We start from the raw sequence: 21926 nt of genomic DNA, 5'->3' as shown, positions 1-21926 counted from the left end.
ATGGTCTTTCAAATGGGAAGTGAGTGGTTCAGTTGAAATTGAATGCAATTTGCATGCTAAGCACACAAATTGTCTGTTGTCTGCCTGTTTAAAGGGTAGGATAAAAATTGTATTGCTGTTTTAGCCTTTCTTGTTTTGACAAGCTAAGTTTTAAGTTTTCAAACACTCCAGTTAATCTAAATAGTGAATCAAATATTTGATCCTGCTCCTAAAATTTCGGCATTTTTTGTTTTCGTGCACGGAAGGTGGGTATCTGGAGATAAGTAGGGGAGTCTGGGTAGAGTTGTAAGGTATACCACTGTAAGTAAAATAGGAAGTGTAAGCATGAAAATGACAGTAACAATAGCAGTAATTCACTGCAAGGATTAGAATAGTTTTGCATCAAGTTATACTGAATTGAGTTACAGAGAATGTTCTTTATCTGGGGATTTTCAGGTCTGATGGTAAAATTAGGTATGACAGTGGAGACTACCCATCCTCAGTGAATGGAGGAAGTTCAAAAAGCAGCGAAGGAAATTCACCTGTACAGTTATCGAAGTTCTGCCATGAATGTGGAACAAGGTATCCAGTGGAATGGGCGAAGTTTTGCTGTGAGTGCGGAATTCGAAGAATGGTTGTGTGAACACATTCTTAGAAGCAAAAAGAAAATGAGAAATCGGAAGCATCTGCTGTGTACTGCTGCATGGAAAGCTAGAGCACTCCTTCCAGTTAGACTTCATGCTGCAAACATGTTGAAACATCATATTGTAACTTTCTGAGTGCAATCTTCTGGTTACACAGTTATTTATAAGCAAATACATATACTGTATATAAAAATAGCAGGTACCTAAAACTGTGCCATTCAAGGAAATACTCTTTAATCTTTGTTGGAAATAGTTAAAATTAAGGTAAAAATGTGTTAAGTAACTTAGGTAGCAGAAGTGGTTCAATGTTATTTTTCTTGTAAATCCTACTAGAGAAAGGATTATTTAACTCACTTATGTAGGATAATACTTACCCGTAGGGAAGTAGCCATGAAGAACTTGGGCTTCAAAAGTTTCTCTGTGGAGTCATTTCCTTCATATGTGACTAACTTAAATGCTGTGTTCTAAGTGAAAACAAGATGAGCAACTCCTTATAAATTCTTAGTTAAAAGTGCAAAAAGTCTGGATCCCTTTAAACACTTTAACAGTAATATCCTAATTGGACTTTCCAGTTACTTCCTAGGATTTTTTAAAGAATCAAAGTGGAAAAACTACCTGAGAATTGTGTTCACGTGTAAGAAGAAAAGCAGGATTTTTGTTTGTGGCTTTCTGTGTTCTGTTTGCCAATAAGAACGTGTTAATATTTTTATGTATTTGTAAGGACAAATATGGTATCATCATTTTATTAAGTTCCTTTTGTTCAGAAATACTTGTCTTCCTCTTCCTGTGCTCCACCATGACTAGCATATCTAAAAGTTTTGTGCTTTTTTCTTTAAAGGTTTCCAAAGGTCCCGCTCCTTTTTTCTCTTCCCTCATTTCCTGAAGGAGAGACAAAGTCTGTGCTTATCCTACATAAATATTGAACTCTTATTTTGAAAACAGCCTTCTTCATGTATCCAATACAAAAAAAAAGAGTTCCATAAAAATGTATGTTATTAGAGCAGTAGAACTTGATGTAAGTAGTGACTGGTTTTTAGTCTTATTCCTGTGCAAATAGCACAGCTTACATATGAGTGCATAATGGAGTAACTGTGCTCCATAGGTTTATGTGTTAATACCTTACATGGTTTTTTGCAATTTTGTGTATTCTTGGGTTCTGAATAGCAGCCTCTTGAAGTTAGTAACAGACTTCACATTAATTCATTGGGAAGAATGGTCAGGCCCTGGAAGCTGTTGGGGTTTTTTTAATAAATGACACAAGAAATTAAAAGCATTCACAAGCTGAGTCACTTAACTTATATCTGAATGTAGTGATCTGTTTTGTGAAGTTTTGCTTTGAAGTACTGGCACTATCTTAGTTATGCGTGAAAGAACAATCTGAAAGAACTTAATTGTGCCTTTTCCACTATAAATACACTCTTTTTGTCAGAAATGGTTACTTTCAGCTCGCAAACACCATTAGTATCAATTCATATAACTTCCTTGTAGCTTATGCAAAATACAATGTAGTGTTCCATGATAGTATTATGATCATTGTTTGCATTCTCAAAACTTGTGATTACTATCAATGGGACCAATTTTGAAGAAAGCACGATTGAAGAAAAGCATCTCCAAAGCAGGTACCAGTCTTAGAGGATGAGAGATTTAAGAGGCTTGATGTAGTCATGTTGCGGGCCACAGTGTTTTAGATGTTAGTTCAATGGTGTGGAATTGTCTTACACTTTTTATACAAAATTATTTTTAGAAATTATCCTTCATTCAGTGTAGTCTTGTTTTATTATAATTTGCGTAAGCTGGCTGCTGAGCATGGTAGGATGGATGACTGGTAATGATAGCTAGAACTGTCAGATCTTAGCCAAATTATGTTCTAGGTAGCTTAGGTTCTAGGATCCATATTTTGGCACATTCATATCTGCACTTGGAAAAATTGGAATCCTGCATCCTTTGCATAGATAAGCCTGCCTTAGAAAATTTGCCCTGGACTTGGGCCATGGAGGTCTGCAGACTGAATTATTGCAAGCTGAGTGTCCCATCAGCAAAGATACAAGTCCAGAATAGGTTTGATCAGTTAGTGCATCTACTGAGGAATCAATTCCTTTGTCTGACTTCATGAATTTCCAGTTCTTGTTTCTGCTCAAAAAATGCATTTTACCATTTATTGAAAATGCTTTCTACAAAGGGAAAGTTTAGTAAGGAAATAAATACCTTCCAGGTTTTCCAGGATTGCTGTAACTGTAGAAAAAACATTTCTCCTTTGAATTGTAGGTGGCAGGTTTCCTAGTTTCAAATCAATCCACATACAGTTACCATAATTTCTGCTTTTTGAGCTGTTTGTGTAACTCTTTCCTTCCAATGCAGCATTTAGTAAATTACTCGAGTGACACATCATTTACTTTATTTATACTTTTATGAGTTATAGCAAGGACTAGACAGGGGATTAACCTGAACTGAAAGAAGAATTTTAAAAAGATTTCCTGAACTTTTAATTTGGCCTTACAAGAAGGTCTAGTGAAACATAAATGACTGTTGATAGTAACATTGGATAATGTGTATGTGTTTGAATCTACAATAAATCTAATCAGACAATGAAAATATAATTGACTATGCAGTTTACTACTGTATAGTGAGACTATCAGAGGCCTAGTATATTTCCATTTTATCAACTGATTTTGTTACTGAATGACATGGGTTTCTAAAGTCTCTGACGTTACAGACTGTAGACTGTGTTACACAAGTTATCAGCACAGATTGCTGTAATTCCATCTCAGTGGAATGTTTGTTAGGAAATACTAGATTTATTTTCATAATGCCCCTGCAGAACCGAATATGGGAAACAAATTTGTTATATTTAAAGAAAAAATAAACTGTTAATGGACTCTGAATTTTGAATCTTTAGGTACATTACATGTGTCAGGAAGTTCCTGAATTTAATTTATTAATGACCTAGGTCCAAACCTTCTTGCCCTAGCCCTCCCCCCTGCCTTTATGCCTTGGTTTTCATGGGAGGAAAAACCATGGGTACATATACTGAAAGGGGAGTGTTCCAAAATGTCTCAAGAATCAAAATATTGATAGTTGTGAAGATAAAACCCCTAGATGAACTATGCACTGCTGATGCACTACACTGATGAGTCTAAACTTAGCTAGTGTCATCCTCTGGATGTTTTGTTGACAGATATTTAACTTAAAAGCCTAAATTGCTTAGAGTTCCTGTGTAAAATTAGGATGATACGATTACTCCATTTAGCATCTGTCTTTCCAGTTCTGTGTGTGTGTATATAGATACATAGGGTGTGTGCATGAGCACACACACATGTATTTTGTGAGAACTCATAAGTTATACAAATGTAAAAAGTTGTTTCGCTAAAGCAGAGTTGATACAAAACAGGACTGAATGCTACTGGATGATTGTGAAGCCTCAGACAATAGACAAATGTATTTACTGCCCATTTAAAGTGAAATTTATTGATGTGATTGTTTTAATGATTTCTATACCAATGTCTGACCCGACGACACACTTTCTTTTACTGTTTGTTACTGTATCTTCCTAATGTGCTTACTAAGGTTCTTCCATTCAATTAAAAAAGAAAAAGAAAAAAAAAAAAAAAGTCAAAGGTGAAATTCCTTATAAAGAAGCAAGGAGAAGGCTGGTTTTGAGGTCTGGCCTGTGGGTGTTTGCATTCCCATTCTGCTTTTGTGAATATCTGTTACACAAGGGACATCTCTGTGCCGGAAAGGAGTGCAGCATCATTGGAACTATACTGATCTAAGTGCAATGCAGTTATGAAAAATACCAGCTTCAATAGTAAAACCAGCATAGCATAAGGTTTAATCTTTATATGATGTATCTTACACAGGTTTATATTTATGCATAGTAAATAGGTAGTTCCAGAACTGGAATCTCTAAATATACAGCAACTTAAGTAGATGGTCATATGGATAATTATACCCTCAGTCTTACACACCACTCCAGGGAAGTGGGCATGGGGAAGTGCTTCCCCACCATTTCAGCTTGTACCTATGAAACGAACGTTTAGGCAGAATTTTTCAAATTCACGAAAGAGACCCGAAAAGCCGTTAAACTCCCCTGAGTGGATTTGAAAAGCTCAACCCGAAGGGTGCCTTGGCCGGGCAGGAGGTGGTGGTGCCTGGGGAGCTCTCCATGGTGCTCTGGGCGCTGAACCTCTTCTTGCAGTGCCGCAGGCAGCGGCTGCTCAAGCTCTTCCACGCATGCTGCAGGTAGCAAGGTTCACAGGCTAGTAACTCCACAATGTATTTTAAGACCCGACCCAGTCTTCAAGCGTCATGGAAGTTCTCTGTCATCTGAGAGAGACTAGCTGCTCATTCACCGTTGCAACTGAGAGTTAGCGCCTGAAATGCAGTGTGCGAAGAGAACAGTTTCATGATGCATGCTCATCAAATCAGTGGAAGGAGGTATGACTGCAGTAGTTTAAACGCTAATAAACACGGCACGTAGTAGTGCACGCTGATGTAGGCTGTGTAATTAGTCTGAGTATAAAATGAAATGGTATTGTCTATGTATTGCAAAGTTCTCAAGAAGTGTTAGTTTCCATCACATAGACTTTGTATGTGTGCAAAGAACAAATTTGTTACAAGGTTTTTTTAATCTTGGCTGACAAACTTGTGTTTTGGAAGAGCACTTTTTGCAACTTCAGTTCTTGTCAGTTTGACTAAGCTATGAATAATTATATGGGTTGTATGACAGGGTACAATTTTAATCTTTGGTGAAATTGGTTTTGGTGACTCTGGTGAAAATAGTTTTATTGCCTTTCAAGTACAGGTCATTCCAACTTGTGATGGTTTTGTTGCTGGTGGGATTTTTTTGTTTGTTTGTTTTGGTTTTTTTCAACTCTCTGAGTAAGGTTTGAGTTACCTAATTGTGTTGTTGGAAGAAATGTTAGGTAAAAGATTCTCTAGCTATATTCAGCAGTTACTTGGTTGATATTTTCTTTCCGGTATTCACTATATAAGAGATTACGCTTGCATACTAGTTCGGTGGGGTTTTTTTTTGTTATATCATTCCAGAATACACATTTCTGGAAGATCCTACTTAGGCCCGTTCCGTTTCATGTTGCCAGAAAACAGCTTATTCAGATTTTCTCTTAATTAGTGTTTCTTCTTTATAAAAATAATCAATAGGGAAATCATATTTCTCCAATGTGAACATTAGCTTTTGAGTCAGCAAATCAAATATTCAGTTTAATGTTGCTGAATATTGAACATGACTTCTAAATAGTAGTGCATGGTTTACCATAGTTCTGTATTTGTATTTGGATTTCTGGCAGAAGTGTGAATGGATTTGGGTCTGATCTGTAAAGTGCTGAGTGTTCTACGACTGTTACAATACCGACTTTATATGATTGCTCTAACTCTTGGCGTTCATCCTTCATATGATATTTAGTATGTATCTTCATAAGTTTATTTATTGATGTCCCATGTTTTTAAATGAAGTGTTCATTCATGTGTTTGAGGTGATTAATTTTGTCAGCGTTGCATTTCTTATGTTTGCCTTGCCCCTCAGTACATTGAATATTTGTGTTTGTGACCATCCAGTGTTCTTTTGCAGAATTCCTGGGTTTGTTTGCATCTTATTTGGTATATTATGTTTATTTTAAAGTGTCCGTTCTGTTTTAATTAATAAATGTAAATCGCCACCTAATGCTAATTTGCCACTTGTTAACAATAAAGCGAATATGCCAATAAAACTTTTTGTGATGCACACATTTTTGTAGCCAAATGTGAAATTGTCTTAAATAAAATAGCATAGGGATAGGTAACATCATTTCAACCTTATGAATATTGTGATGTCTTCGGTCTCAAGTACACCAGACCTGATGTGACGACCATCCATTGTCTTCTCCTAGTGGTTGGGAGAGAACCACTTAGTTATTCTTTTCAAAGGATATGGGTTTTTTAATTGACTTGCGAGATGAGATTTGAATTCCTCAGTCACCTTGAAAAATACTCTATACCAGATATTTAAATCAGTGTGATCTGCTTCTATACAGTTACCTCTGTATCTCTTCTTTTTCCCAACTATATGGAGAGTTTAGTTTATATAGAGCCTATCACTGTGATACCTGTAGTAAATAATTCTTTTTTTCTTTTTTTTTTTTTTTAAATAAGACTGTAAGGTATAATATATATAACCTAAGCTTAATCTGGGTTTGTTCTCCTTCGTGAGGTTAGAGCACTGTTTTGTTGATGAAATGATTAAGCAGGAAAAAAAGCAGAAGTTATATTGTTCCCATAAAGTTCACATATGTGAGCAGAAATCATAGTAAGGGTTTGGGTTCCTGATTTTTTTGGCTAAATATGGACGAGTAGAGACCAATTCCTCTTTTCTTGCCTCTTTTTAGGGGAAAGTTCCTCCTACTGGTCTCTTTTGTTCACCACACCCTCTTCAGAGGAAGGCAGATATGTTTTCCCTTCATTCTGGATGAAATTTATTTAGGTGGCAGGAGTCTGCAAAATCTCTTGTCAGTGCTGAGATTCCATGATACTCCTCATGCTGGCTTCCTCTTTACTCTAGTTCACCATGAACCATTCCAATCAGATAGCAGGAGGAAAAAAAACCAAAACCAAAACAAAACCCCAACAAAAACTGAAGTAGCTGCTGAATGAAACCTATCATAAAGCCAACATCTCTTTTGCTCAGCACGAAGCTGAGGAGACGGAACTGGAAGGAAACATATAACCAGCCAGGAGAGGTTTACTCCTGCATCTTTAGCTAAAGCACTACAGCTGTAAACACCTGTTTGATGGTGTAAAGTGATATTTGAACATTCTCTCCCAGTGGCCTTCGTTGATCTGGCTTCCTAAACACCAGAAATTCTTCCTTCTCGTTACAAACCACAGAGCACCTAACTCATTCTTGCTGTTAGAAATGTGCAACATTATCTTGCTCACAGGGATTAGTCACCCCTTTTTGCTTTCTCATCATCCCTTGCAACAACAGTGCTAAAATTCTTTTTACTAATTTAAATACCTACGTTGTTTTCCCTTAACACCTTCCCATAAATTCCGTGTATTTCTAAATCATGGGTTTGACCTACTCATATTCCTTCTTTGCTGTGGCCAAATAAATAAATACATAAATGAAAGTGGCAGGGAGGTAAGCATGGTGGTGATACCCTGCAAGGTTTTCATCCTTTTGCCCATTCCTTTAGAGCAGTTTATTGTCACATTTGTAATTTCAGGAGAGACCAGAGAAGGTCCTCAAATAGAAGGAACAAATCAAAGAGCACAGTCACTGTGTTTAGCGGTTAGTCTGCGCATGTAAGTGGTGACTCAGGAAATTTGGCAACAAGAATCAGGCAGGCAGGATATTAAGACAAGCAATCAGATAAAAAACACAATTTCATAATCACTCAATTTAAATTTCTGCTCTAGATCTAACTTTGGCGTTTTCCCCAGGATAGGCCTGAAACTGCTTTATTTGCCTCAAGATTTAAGTTGTGGGCTGCTGCCTAAGTCATTTAAGCTGACTGAACTTCCAGTTTTGTAGTAGCTAATATTGTATCTGGGTGTTTTTCTTGTAATTCTCACTGACCTTTCCTTGCTAAGTGGTTATTAGGGAATAAATCTTGGCTTTCAACTGTTCCTGAATTTCCAAAAAAAAAGCAACTGTTCTTCAGTCTCAGAGACAAATTTAATCCTCGGACTCCAGGGGTTTCAGCAGAAGGGATTTCCAGAGAAGTCCTTACTAATAGCGGTTACATTCTCTTCTCTGCAGTACAATATTGGGAAATCTGTTTCCCTTTCCTATTACATAAAAGAGTTATGGGTTGGGTTGGGGTTTTTTTCAGTGTTTGGAGTTAAATTTGCAATCTCTTACATCAAGAGCTAAAGAGAATATGTGAAAGTCTCGATCACAGTTTTACAAAGATAGTACTACCTCAAGAAGTCTTCACTGTAAATAGACAGGGGGTTGGAGGGGATGTATTCCAGGAAAGCAAAACAGTATGTTTGCTTTGCTCTTAACCTCTTCCCTCACCATTAGCAGTGAGGTGATCTTATTCCAGTCAAAGGAGATCTATACAGTTCTTCGAAGCACATCCCACCATTTTTTCAGGTCTTTGTTCTGAATACTAAAAATTTTGCAGGGTAGTTCCATGGAAAATTTCTTTTAGCACAGATAAAACAATATATGCTACCTTACTCTGAACCAGGAAACAACAGGCTGAGTTAACTAAAGATTTCCCAAAGTATTTAGTCCAAGGCAGACACCTGGTATGAAAATGTTTACCTAAACTGGCCGGGTAACAAGCAACTAAGAAATAGGTATTTTATAATGGGAAGTCCCAAGCAGCTGGAGGTTACATTACCAGCTGTGCTTTTAATGACTAGCTAGGAAAAAAAGCTAAAAAAGGAGTAATGACACCCAAAAAGTCAACAGCCCAATTCCATAGAAGACAAATATTTTATTACCAAAGGAGTTATAATATCAAAGTAAGAAACTGTAAAAGAGTTATAAACAACTATAAAAATACTTCTATTTATCCAAAATTAAATATGAACACTTTATTAGTTAAATGCCAATATATTATTCTCTGAAAATATTCACACATTTTAAGTCATGTTTGTCTAACACGTTAAACATGTTATATAAAATAATTGCATATAAGAAATCACAATCTGAAGGTAAGAAATTCTAGCTCCTCCTGCAGCTAACTCTAGGATAGTTTCCAGTCAGTGCTGGAAACTATCTAGCACTTTCTAGTGCTGTTTCCAGTCAGCTGAACAAACTTACATTCAGGCATCTCCTTTTTCACCTTGCATAGGTCTCACTGTCTTGCCTCTACTTCAGCCAGTAGAAGTGTGCTACATCTCTCAAAAACCAGTACCCTTCCTAAGTTTTTCAAAAAGTTAACCTTTTCCCTATTTTTCCAAACCTAAATCGGTTTGCAGACCCATTAGATACCCACGCTGACAACATTATTGCATCAGCAGAACAGACCCAAGATCCGCTGCTTGTTTGGCAAATTGTTCCTTTTGGTCCTTGATGCGTTTTATATAAAGAAACCAGCTACTTTTCCATACTGTTTTCTTCACCTGCAGCTTCTAACATGGTTTTATAAATTGCAGTAGACATGTAAGTAGATTGCTTTCATATGACGGTATTACAAAGTTACTCGAAAGATCAGAAAATTCGAAGGAGTTTCCAGAGCACGAAGGTGGGACACAGCCTTCTGCACAGTTCTGTTTCAAACGCTGGTCTTTTATTTCCACTTCTTGGACTTCAGCAGGTTGGTTTAGCTGTTTCTGTTTATTCCGTCTCCAGGAACAAGGTACAGTAGCTTTCCATCAGAATTCTGGCATAAAGTGTTCATATAAGTGAGCAGAGTTACTCGAAGAATGCATATAAAATGCAAAGATACCAAGTAATGCCACTTCGAAAGAAAAGAGCAGGATTCACCTGGAATCACCTGGAAATTATTTTTTCAAATTTATTCCAGCAAGATCGCAGGCTAGATATATTTTCTTTCAGTTCACAAAATTCTTGGTTACATTTCTTTTTGTACTGTTCACCTGTTTCTGTATCTTCTTTATTATGTGTATTTACCTGCGTGCAAACCTAAAAAAGAATAGTTTGTATTGTTAATTGAGAAGTGCTTATTCTTTTCATACAGACATCTTTTAAAATGAACTGATTCCATTACCTCTCAATAATAATGGAGGTACTTTACATGGTAAGTAAGCCAGAAAGCTGGGCTACTCGCAAAACGTGCCGTGGCAGTACACAGCCTGCATCCCTCTGATGTTCTCACTCTGAGCACAGCCCTGCTGCCGCCCCTGCCCACTGGACTGGGAGAATGCGACTTTAACACACAGCAAATACGGACAGCTGAAACCAGTGTGTGCAACTGAGAACACGTAAGTCCTCTGTCAGTGGTTTAAAATTTATCCTCCGTTATTTGAAGGACTGGAAAAATAAAGCCAATTAAATCGTGAGCCAAACTTCAAAAGATATGACTACGTGTGTGGTACCTTGAGACTGGTGGAACAAGACAGACCTGTTCCCAGGGGTTGGTGCTGTCGCCTAGTGTTCAGGATCTCACCCAGAGACAACAAGACCGTGGTTCTTGTCCATATTCAATTACTGTTCATGATTTTTACCAAATGACTTTAATCGGTCTTTAAATAAAACCAGGCATCCACAAGGTTAGGCAGGAGCTTCAAGGGTGACACTCTGACTTCTGTGACTTAACTGGGATACGTTTTATGGTAAGGCAAACATTGGATTCACCACAGGTGGCTAAGCAAAATATAGACACCAACATTACTTTGAAGATCTGGTCCTAGATTATAAGAGCTTCTCCATTTCAAGGAGAAAAAGAATGAGTTAAATGCAGCCTTCAATCCAACTATTTAAGCCAGTCATAAAGAATTATATCCTTTGGTGCCTATGGGGAAGCTGTTTGATGCTGGTCAATATTTTTGTGTTCAGTAGGTAACTGTGAGCCACACTTAACGCTCTTCCTTTGCTATGGTAGTCTGTAGATCATTGTGCTAGATTTGAGTGACACATCAAAGACCAGATTCTGCCAATGACTAAAAATCCAAGTATTTTCATATCTCACGGTTCTTGTTGAGTTTGAGATATTGTGGTCAAAATAAAGATCAAAGTGATTATGGAAAGGAGAGAAACTCCCACTAATTGTTTGCTGAAACAAACCAAATTAAACATTAATCTTAGGGTAGAATCCCAATGAGAAGTAACAACGATGACTTTATACATTAGAGAAGTTAAAGGCCGCCTTCGCACAAGTGTGGTCTTTGTCTTTTACTGGAGAATTAAAACGGGTATTTCAGTACTGAACCAGAGTATGTATCTTCACTATAGACTTCCAGATCATTGTCTTACTTGGTCTTTGCACTGGGCTTAATGTCTATTAAAAGACATACGCTATACAGAGCAAAATTCATCGTGCCTATAACGTGCATGATAGTTGTACCTTTGAGAGGTAGATATGATAGTCTGTGTTGAAGAGCTCTAAGGAGTAAGTCACATACTTCCAATAAACTGTAGACCATCACTACCACTCACCTTTTCTTTTTTATGTCTTTCACATTTGCACTGTAGAACCTGTAGTGTCCCACATGAGACTAATGCTGCTTTCCATCTAAAGTCTTTGCTGATTTTTTGCTTATGAAAGAATCTGAGCATGTTGCATGCCATACTCTGTAGTGATTCTATTTCCTGTAAAGAGAGCAAGAGAAATATGTCCTGAACAGTCTGTGCACCATTAATTCTTTATAATGTTGGTTTGTCTTTAAAAAACTCCATCAGTTATCATTAGTTTCTTTTGCTTTCATAGTGCCAATCTTTTCCAATAAAACACATAACTAATCTGACCTACCTGCCATCTCTTCAAAATATTTAAAGTATCAATTTGTAGTAGTAATAATAATAGTGTAGGGAGAAATCATAGCCGTAATGAAATCAGCTGATGCAGTTAGGAAAACAGTCAATGATTTCTGGAGTCAGTCCTTTTATGAAGTCATGATAAAATATGCAGCAACAGCTGGCAATTGTTCTTTCTGTCATTTGAGATCTGCCCAAACTATTAAAGCTTTCAGACCTGAAGTGAAAAGCTTAGCCAATATGATTTTCTGTAGAAAAATGAAAACAGATGTTGGGAAATTTTTATGTTTACTTCCATTGGCAAAATAAGTTTTCTGTACTAGTTTGGATTAAAAATATAAAAGAATCTTTATAGTAGAAAAAAAAAAGCACTTCTTGGATATGGAATTGCTTAATATTTTAATTTTAAAAAAATCAATTTACTTGACAAATTGTGTGATTCCAAGTTCAAAAAAGGAACAACCCTGAGTATCATTATTTGACTATTAAAAGGTAATATTACTCTCTATCACAATATGTTATTCAGGGACTGGACTGTACAAAGAACCCTTTTGAGTTTGTATTCTCTAACGTAAATTCTGAGAAGTTAAATTTTACCTGAGTATCATTGCAGAAAAACACTTTGCTATTTTCATGTTTTTTATTCTTGCAGCACCTGTCACGATACTCTGCAGACATATTTACCTGTAAGATATCATATATGTTTAAACATGGAAGTACTCATCAAGTGAGCCAAGTTTCTCACTAACAGCTGGCGATGTCAACGTTAAATTGTTCTGTAGCATCTCCTCAGGTGTAGCAGGGTCAGTGTACAATTCCGAGCTTTTCCTTGGCAAGCAGGCAAAGAAAATCCCAATCCAGCTACGATTTCTAAAAGTATTCACAGAATCACACAGAATCACAGAGTGGTTGAGGTAGAAAGGGACCTCTGGAGGTCGTCTAGTCCAACCCCCCTTGCTCAAGCAGGGCCCCCTAGAGCCAGTTGCCCAGGACCATGTCCAGACGGCTTTTGAATATCTCCAAGGATGGAGACTCCACAACCTCTCTGGGCAACCTGTGGCAGTGCTCGGTCACCCTCACAGTGAAAAAGTGTTTCCTGATGTTCAGAGGGAACCTGCTGTGTTTCAGTGTGTGCCCATTGCCTCTGGTCCTGTCACTGGGCAGCACTGAAAAGAGCCCGGCTCCGTCCTCTTTGCACCCTCCCTTCAGGTATTTCTACACATTGACAAGATCCCCCTGAGCCTTCTCTTCTCCAGGCTGAACAGTCCCAGCTCTCTCAGCCTTTCTTCGTAGGGGAGGTGCTCCAGTCCCTTCATCATCTTGGTGGCCCTTTGCTGGACTCTCTCTAGTAGCTCCGTATTTCTCTCGTACTGGGGAGCCCAGAACTGGACACAAATCTATTAATTTTAAACCTTCATATTCTATTGAAGTCTTGGTTCTTTGGCATTTTAAAACATACAGGAATATATAAATCTTATACAGACATCAAATACAATGTTTGTCAATGTTTGTCTCAATAAATACATGCCCCAGGCATCTAAACAGATTGTAGCACTCACTTTGCATATGCATTAACAGAAGATGTCCTAAGCAATACCACTTGCTCCCTTTGCGTGACCATAATCTTTTATCAGTGGTTTATTCTCTGGGTTTTTCTTGTACTTTCACACTTGTCATTGAGATGACAACTGAACCCAACTCAACAAAATTCCTTTGCTTTCTTCTTCAGCCTGTATCCAGAAAACCTAATACAACCAGAAGGGCTTTAAAAAAGGCAGCTCATGTCAATATTGTGTTAGATCTCCTCACTTAGGCATGCATATGAACACATTAGACAACTGAATTCTTGAAGTTTTTCTGCAGATTTTTGCGTAATGTTGCCTGTATTTCAGAAGTTCATAAGATGAATAGAACTTCACCCAGGAAGTGTTTTCAAAACCAAGAGTTTAGGGAGTCAAATATTCACTGACAAAAAAACCCCAAACATTGGGAAGATAATGCACATGTCTGCTTGTACCACAACAGAACGAAGTTTTGCTGCAGTCACACAGCACCAAGATTTAAAAATAAACACATAAATAAATAATCACCTTAAAACCTATATATCTGTGGCTTCAATTGCAAACTGCTAAGGGATTTACCCATTCTCACTGACTTCCTCAGATCATCTTTAGTATAACGTACAGTAACCATTTACTGAAGGCAGTCTATTGGCTGTGACTAAAGCAACCTAAGGGAAATCCTGGCCTCAGAAAAGGCATTAGTGAAAATCAAATTAACTTACAGAGGTCTAGTATATAACCCACTAGTCATCTCCATAACTGCCTCCAAACATCAGGCTGAGGGACTGGAAGTTATTGACTTTGGCTCTGCAATTGCAGGAAAGTGCCTAGTGGGCAGTTGCTATCACCCAAACAGCACTGTCCATAATATTTGCTGTTAAGTTATAGTGACAAGACTATACACTGATTTTACATAGAAGACAAATGAACCACTCTTAAACTGGGAAAAATAAAGACAGCAAAATGAAGAAACTTGCACAGTAGTTGCTTGTGCATGCCTATTCCAGGCAGTAAAAGCTTCAGAGTTCAGTACATTCCCATTACCTTTCACAAACATTAATTCACTAAGGTTTTATTTATTTATTTATTTGTTTGATTATTTACTTGGATAACAGTTTTAGTTCTCATACAGTCTCCTAAAAACCTCTTACCTATCTCCTAAAACACTCTATAATATTTATTACAATAAAAAAGATAAAGACTTTCAAAATGTATCTGGAAGAATGGCACTGATCCATGCAAATCCTCGGTGGCACCCTGGGGCACTGAGTGCATCAAGCTTCATCCTGCAACTGGGCAGTGGCAAGGCATTGCCACCTCCAGCCCGGGACACCCCCCAGCTTCCCTGGCCCTGCAGCTCCAGCAGAGCTGGGATGCGCCTCATGGCTCTCCACCACAGGAAGACAGCAGGATCTGCCTCCCAGAGGCTGTTATTCCTGTCATATTGTTTTCTCTTACAGGTCAGCTATCTTATAACTGCTCACCAAGAGGGTTTACTTTTGTTCTCTGGGAAACGCTAGTCTTTGTCAGAAATAAGATGACAAACTAAAGGGGCTACTTATCTGTTCTAATATGGCCATGAATATTTTCCCCAACTTTGGTGCCTTGCTCAGGATAAGGTAATTTATCTATGGAGAAGTACCTTTCTCTCTTCATAATCTCAACAAACACAACATGATCGGAATGTTTCTGAACATTACATGATCGTTCCTTGACCCTAAAGGTATTTTGTTTCCAGATGAGGGCTGATGTGTCTTGGTAGAGAAAGGCTGGAAACCACTGGCATAATGCTCTGAAGGATGGTGGTGGATCGTAAGTGTGAAGAAATACAATGGCTACTGATTTCACCTTTGGAAAAGCACTGTATATCACTTGTATTTCATGCAAATAGATCTTGATTTAAGACTGCAACAGAATGGTGAGTTCTCATTTAGTGACAAACTGTCAGAAAAATCCCATTTTCGTAGAAATGCCTCTGCTAATCCAACTATGGAAAGTGCTTTCTCCCATGAAAGTGTTCTTGACAGATTAATTTAATTGTTAATAATTCATGATGAAGAGTTGGAAGGTAGGTTTTGGGCATGGATCGGTAAACTGTTATGATACTGTTTCGCAAAGATGTAATAAATCTGGCTGATAAAGCCATAATGGAGATTTACAACTGAGAAAGTTAAGTTTTTCTCTGCTGCCATCTAGAAAAGTTGATTCTTTGTTGGCTAAACAAGATATATTAATAGGTAAAGTACAAAGAAACTTTTACTGTTGTATGAATTTTGTGCCTCTGCATTTGTATTCAATGGACAACACAGAACTTCAGTCAAGAAGTCTACAATTAGTAGAACAAATTACAGGTTGTGCAATGCTTTCTTCTGTTGATAAGAAGATATAAACAGAAGTAGTCATGAAATTACTTCAGAAAAGAGTACTTTTTCATGTAATATATTATACTATTTAGGGCCAAATGGTACATGTGTCTAACTACATGGTGCACAGGCACAAATACCTGTATCACGGTATTTGTACATGCAAACAGGCAGCATCCACAGATTTCAGAGATTTTAAAGAGACTGAATTGTCGTACCCCCTCAAATATAGCCACAATTCCAGGATAATGTGTCATTTTAAATTAGTCTTTTATCGTATGTTAACATTACAGCTTTTTTTTATTATTATTTGCTATCATCTAAAAATAATCAACATTTTTTGAATGCCCAAGAGCTATTACCTACCAGCTCATTGATGTCGTGGCTTAGTATATTCTCATACTTCACACGGATTTCAGTTGTTTTATTTCCCATTGCACAACTAGATGAATTCACTGGAGACAGAACAAGGAGCAGTGGCAGAACCCGAAAGATAGATCTAAAAAAGGCTGGATTACAACAAGAGCAGTTAAGCACATATTAAATGCCATAGAGTGTATGCTGTATTAACAAATACATTCTGTAATCTGTTAAAATCGTTTAAAAGGGATCTTTGTACAACCAAATGACTTGTACCTTGAGGGAAGGATTCAGCTCCAGATTAAGACACTATTTGGGTGTCTAAACTCCCTCATACTCAAGGATGCTTTAGCCAGCGTGGTTAAGAGCCTACAGCTATTGAGCTGACGAGCCACTTGGTGTCTACTTGGGCTGAATTCATCTCCAGGCTTCACTGCAAGCGTTGACAAGGTCTCTCCATTGACCATAATTGGACCATAACCACCTAGTACATATGTAGACAAGTAAGTGTCTTAGTCAAATAGGTGTAGACATTCAAGTGTCTTAATCTGCAGCTGAATCTCATCCTAATTGTCCATTTTTCATATGATAAATTCTACAAATGCCCATGAACACGTCTTTAAGTCAAAAGTATGTTTAAACACATTTTCGGGCTGACCAAATGTACAAATCCATACTAGTGGCCATAACATGAGATAAGGCGGCAACACACCCTTCTCTTCAAGATTTTTGCAATCTTTTGGAGCAAATCTCACTGCCCCTCACTTTGTTTCTCCCTTCAGTGGACCATCTTGCTTTGCTCAGACCCCTGGTCTTCTGTCCTTGCATGACATCCAGGAAAATACAAGTTCTGTGAGGATGGGCAGAGAGAAAAGACCAAAATATCAAAAGATCCTGAAGGGACTGACAGGGTAACTGGCGGCTGCAGGTGACTGGCCCGATGCTGGGAATGAGGGAGACTGGGTACAGGATGATACCGGGATTAGGAACCTCATAATTAGACTGGCCTACAGCTAGACTGGCTAGGATGATGCTTAAATGGAAGGTTTTGGAAAAAAACAGAGCTGGTAATTTAGGTTGGAGGATTAGCAAAGATCGCAGCAGGTTCCTGGACTAGTATGAGCTGTTTCTACCCATCTCTGCTACTCAGTAAGAACAACAACAGCATACAGAGTAACTGTGGGGTTGCAGCCAGGAAAGGCAGAAGGGATGCCCTGACCCTAGCTGCTACTTTCCTTCCTCTCCAGCGAGGAGGGGAGCATTGGGTACAGCCAGTCCAGCACTCAGAGGAGAGCATCTCTGGACTTGGGCGTCACTAGTAAATCCCAGCCTCAGAGAGAAATCTTCAGTAACTAAGAAGAAAGCAATGAAACTTGACCCTAATCTTTACCGAGCCACGTAACCTCTGTGATGCAAGAACCACAGTCACACCATGCGCTCATCTGCCATTCAGAGAAACACAGTCCCTCACAGCTCATCCCAGCTGACTCCCACCGCACACTGCTGCTTCAAAGCAGAATGCATACCGCTCTACCTGACTACCAAAGCTTTTTTTCCTGACAGATTACTTGTGAACATGCTGTGATGTACATCTCTGTCCTAGAAACAGGACTGGAAAATTTTTACCTGTACAAGCTGAATTCCAAAATTCTTCTTGTGGCAAGCTGCATGCCAAATTTTAATGGGAAATTTGATGGCCTGAAAACCAAATTTTCTAACCTTTTCATATACTGATCAACCGAGGTCTAGTAGTATTTCAAAAAATCTACCCTGAAGAGCTAAATGGATCCTAAATGGATCCTACATGTAGTAAATATAAAAACTAGGTAAGGCGAATCTATTATGATCTTCAAGCTCCAAGTGGACAACTGACTTCCACAGAGCTTTACCTTTGTAAATCTCTATGCTAACTATATCTGTGCCAAGTGAATTATCAGTTTGTAGGACTGAGATTTAATATTTTAAAAGAAGTTTACAAAAAAATGCAAGAACTCAATTACAGGACAACATTTTTTCAATATACCATTGCACCTCTTGATTCCAGAGCAAAAAAAAGAACTGCAATGCTTGTTTCCAAATAACAGTGATACAAGCAACTTGGATACGCTGCTTCAAAAATATGCTTCAAAAGACACAAATAACATTCTTCTAAACTAAAATCAATCTAACAGACTCCATCACTTAAAACTTGGTCTGTCCAGCCACAAGTGAAGATAATAGCTGAAAACTGCAAAGTCACTTCTTTTATTTTTGCTTTCTCTGTATTGTGCAGATTGTGAATCTTTTTAAAATGAGGAAATTACAGAATCAAAGCAGATTAATTCTGAAAGAGATGTTGCACGCTCATGAAGTCCCATGACCCATCGCAGGGTCGCGATGAAACCTGTTCAGACGTTCCTAAATGAGTCCTCTGGCACCCATTAGACGAGTGTCATAAAAAGTTCCAGGAGCTTTAGACTGAAAATTGAAAGGAATTTTCTTAAAGTTAGGTAACTTCAAAAGAAGCGGAATTGATAGTGCTCCATACGACCAGCACTTCAAAAGAAAGGGAGCGTGTATTACTGGTAATACCCCATCCTTTCAGTAAACTCCCGAAAACTCGTAAGTCGTATCTGGAAAGCCCCAAAAAATTCTCCCAGAAAAGCCAGGAAGAGTTAGTATTCCAGTATTTCCAAACAGAAGAAAGCCCCTCTTGGTTTTTTAATTAAAAAAACCCTCCTGTGCATGCAGCCTGGCAGTGGCACTCCCGGCGCGCCGCGCCCGAGGCGCGCTCCCGGCCGGACCCCGCGGGCTCCCTGCAGCAGCCTGCCTGCGGGGCCAGCCGGCCCCCCCCAAACCACCCGCGTCTCCGCCGGCGGCACCCTCTGCCCCCCTGCCCCGGCCGCCCAGCCCCGCTCCGCAGCCCGCAATCCCCGACGGCAGCGGCGAACAGCGATTTTTTTTCTCCCTCCGCCCTCGCTGAACCCGTGCAAAGGTGCGGACGGGCGCGCCGCGGCTCCGCGGGTCCCTCCCGCCGCCCGCCGGGCGAGGAGGCAGGGCTCCGCCGGCCCGACGGCGAGGCGGCCCCGGCGCGGCGCGGCACCTGCGTGCGCCCCGCGGGGCGGCCGGCGCCCGCGGTGCAGCGCGGAGCGGCGGGGGGCAACGCTTCGCCGCAGCTCCCCCCGCCCCGCACCGTCCCGCCGCCTCCGCCACTCCCGGGCCCCGCTTCCCGGCAGCGGGCGGGATGGGAACCGGGCGCTTTTACTTTCATTCTAAGGGGAAAAGCGAGGGGAAAAAAAAAAGCAAAACTGGGAATTTCCCCGGCCGTCACCGCCAGTTTAAAAGGGCACCGGGCGGCACCGCGCCGCCACAGCAGGCGAGGCGGCGGGGCCGGGAGCGCGGAGACAGCGGAGCCGGTGAGGAGCCAGCGCGGCCGGGGGTGCGGAGCGTCGCGGCGCGTCGCGGCGGAGCCCAGCCCGGGCGCAGGTGGAGCGGGGAGCCCCCCGCGGCTCTGCCCGCCGCCGCCTGCGGAACGGAGCGGCGCGGAGCGGTGCGGCGCGGTGCGGCGCGGTGCGCGCTCCTTACCATGGAACATGGTCCGCGGGGGAGGTGGCAGGGAGCTGCGCCGGCGGCTCCGCGGTCATGCTGCCGGCGCCGTCCCGCCCATGGTGCCTGCAGCCCGCGGAGCGCCGCGCCGGGGGGCGAGAGGAGCGGCGGCGGCCGGGCGCGGCTCAGCAGCCCCCCGCCGCCCGCCTGCCCTGGGGGGGCGCGGCGCTGTCAGAGGCGGCTGCGGGACGGCCGGGCTTTGCTTTTCCCATGGGGCTTCCGCCGGCGGCAGGTACTTTCACTTTCTGCTCCGCCGGCGGCCGCGGTGCTCCCCGCCGCGGCCCCGGGCTCCGCGGCTTCAGCGCGGCGAGGCGGGCGCGGGCAGCTGGCCGGCCGCCAGGGGAGGCGGCATCCCCGCTCCGCCACCGGGGAGGTCGGCGAGCGTCCCGGGCCCGGCGGAGAGGACCGGCGGCGGGCAGGGGCCGGGACCGGGGCCGGGGCGCGCCCGGAGGAGGGCGACAGCGGCGGGCGCCGTCGGGATCCCCGCGGGCGACCCGGACCGGCTGTGGCGGGGCCGTGCCGTGCCGGCGGGGGTTACATAGAGCGCCGGCTACACGCCCAGTGCCGTGTGCGCGGCCAGGGAGGGAAGGATGGACCTTGGCAGTGCGCGTGGAAAGAGCCGCTCATCCGCGGGGAGGAAATCCTTAAAAAAACCCCAAAACCAAACAAACAAACAAAAGACGGTGAAAAAAAACCAAAAACCCAACCGTGTTCGGGAGTCGCTCTTCTGGAGGAGAGAGGCTTGGTTTTGGTTTCTGAGCCGCTCCGCAGTGCCCTATCGCTCGCTCAGCTGGCCCTGGGTGGGTCGTGGGAGGCGGGACTGCCAAGAGGGCTGCGTCTCAGGTCGAGGGTTACCCCAGGCTGCTGGCATCAGGTCAAAAGCGCAAGATGGATGATTTTCTGCAGACTTTGCCCCCCCCCCCCCCCCCCCCCCCCCCCCCCCCCCCCCGCCAGCTCATCTTGAGAAATCTGAGAGGATTAAGAAAAGCTCGGGAAGGTGTTTTAGTGTAGAAGAAGCTCAAGTTCTAAAAGACAGAGCTGTAGCCAGATGTGTTTTTCTAGGTAAATTCAGAATGCAAAAATTGATACTTTGGTGCAGGTGAAAAGGCTTGGAATAAAATAGGGTATGAAATGTCTTTGTAGCATCCCCTTCACATCTCCTGCCCAACATACTTTTTGAGTTTTGAGCTCTGCATCACTTTTCCTGCTCCACATGAGCACAGAGAGCTGATTCCATAAGCCCTCTCCCTTCTCATAAGGGTGCTTATCTAAGGGGGGATAGATACTGGGGTGTGAATATCAAGGAGCAAATATATGGAGATGGCTAAGGTGTAGACTGCTCAGGATGGTTTCCTCCTGTTCTCTCGTACTGGAATTGAGCCACTTCATTCACGTACGAGGAGGTACTTAGCCCTCTTTACGTGTCTCTGGACTATGCTCTGCTTTGGATTGGGTATACATTTCTCCCGAGTTTTTCTTTGGAAAAAATTTAATCAATCCTTCTTCAGAAGTATTCTGACAAGATTCAAGAGTGAGGGTGTTTTCCACCCCTTTGGCTTTGAGCAGGTTGGCTTTAGTGATAATTTCACATCACTACCATACTGTTTGGGCAAGGAACGGTGGTCAATACCAACGCAGCTCCATACAAAGAGCAGGCACCTGTCCTTGCTTGTTCCCTTAATGTGTGCCAGGCTGGATGTGACGGATGGCTCAGCTCTTGAATTTGGACAAGGATTTTGCCTCACTAATAGCTACATTATCTAGTTCTTAGATGTGTCTTAAGTTGGCACTCTTTTTTTCATTTATTGTCTTCTTTTCCCTCTTCTGCCAAATATTGTCTGAAAACATCCTTCCATGCACATTTGAATTTGCTGGTGTGTGCAGGTCAGAGAATGCCACGGAACTCTTCTTTTGGGGGGGAATAGTACCTGGTGTAACACAAGCAAATTTATGACTAGCTGTTTCTAGGGTCTGGCACTTAGAGACTGGCACTTTCAAAACTCAAAGGTTTTGAAAAAGCTGCCCTATAAAGCTCCAGTCATGC

At 41.4% G+C, this 21926-nt stretch overlaps 2 protein-coding genes across 2 annotated transcripts in view; one reads left to right on the top strand and one right to left on the bottom strand.

The window, feature by feature from the left end:
* ZC2HC1A (zinc finger C2HC-type containing 1A) overlaps positions 1–6356 on the top strand; it is a 36910-nt gene extending 30554 nt beyond the window's left edge. The window contains exon 10 of the mRNA XM_050891670.1: positions 454–6356. Coding sequence (XP_050747627.1) covers positions 454–622 — 169 coding nt within the window. The 3' untranslated portion in view covers positions 623–6356. The remainder of the gene's footprint in view (positions 1–453) is intronic.
* Positions 6357–10038: 3682 nt separating this feature from the next.
* IL7 (interleukin 7) lies at positions 10039–19897 on the bottom strand. The gene is made up of 5 exons (XM_050892627.1): positions 19862–19897; positions 16304–16446; positions 12610–12696; positions 11695–11847; positions 10039–10221 (listed from the first exon to the last, which is right to left on the bottom strand). Exons 1-5 carry the CDS (start codon positions 19869–19871, stop codon positions 10069–10071), a joined length of 546 nt encoding a protein of 181 aa, XP_050748584.1. The 5' UTR covers positions 19872–19897; the 3' UTR covers positions 10039–10068.
* Between the last annotated feature and the right edge of the window lie 2029 nt (positions 19898–21926).

The sequence above is a fragment of the Gymnogyps californianus genome, chromosome 2, assembly GCF_018139145.2.
Source record: "Gymnogyps californianus isolate 813 chromosome 2, ASM1813914v2, whole genome shotgun sequence".
Lineage (NCBI taxonomy): Eukaryota > Metazoa > Chordata > Aves > Accipitriformes > Cathartidae > Gymnogyps > Gymnogyps californianus.
The sequence above is the reverse complement of the archived record's forward strand: the minus strand, read 5'-3'. Positions and strand labels throughout refer to the sequence as shown.

Excerpts from the sequence above, each read along its gene's own strand:
- IL7 (XM_050892627.1), bottom strand. Across the intron at positions 12,697-16,303 it reads GCCACGACATCAATGAGCTG|GTAAATATGTCTGCAGAGTA; the intron begins GTAGGTAATAGC and ends GATATCTTACAG. Across the intron at positions 11,848-12,609 it reads TTTTCTGCAATGATACTCAG|GAAATAGAATCACTACAGAG; the intron begins GTAAAATTTAAC and ends CTCTCTTTACAG.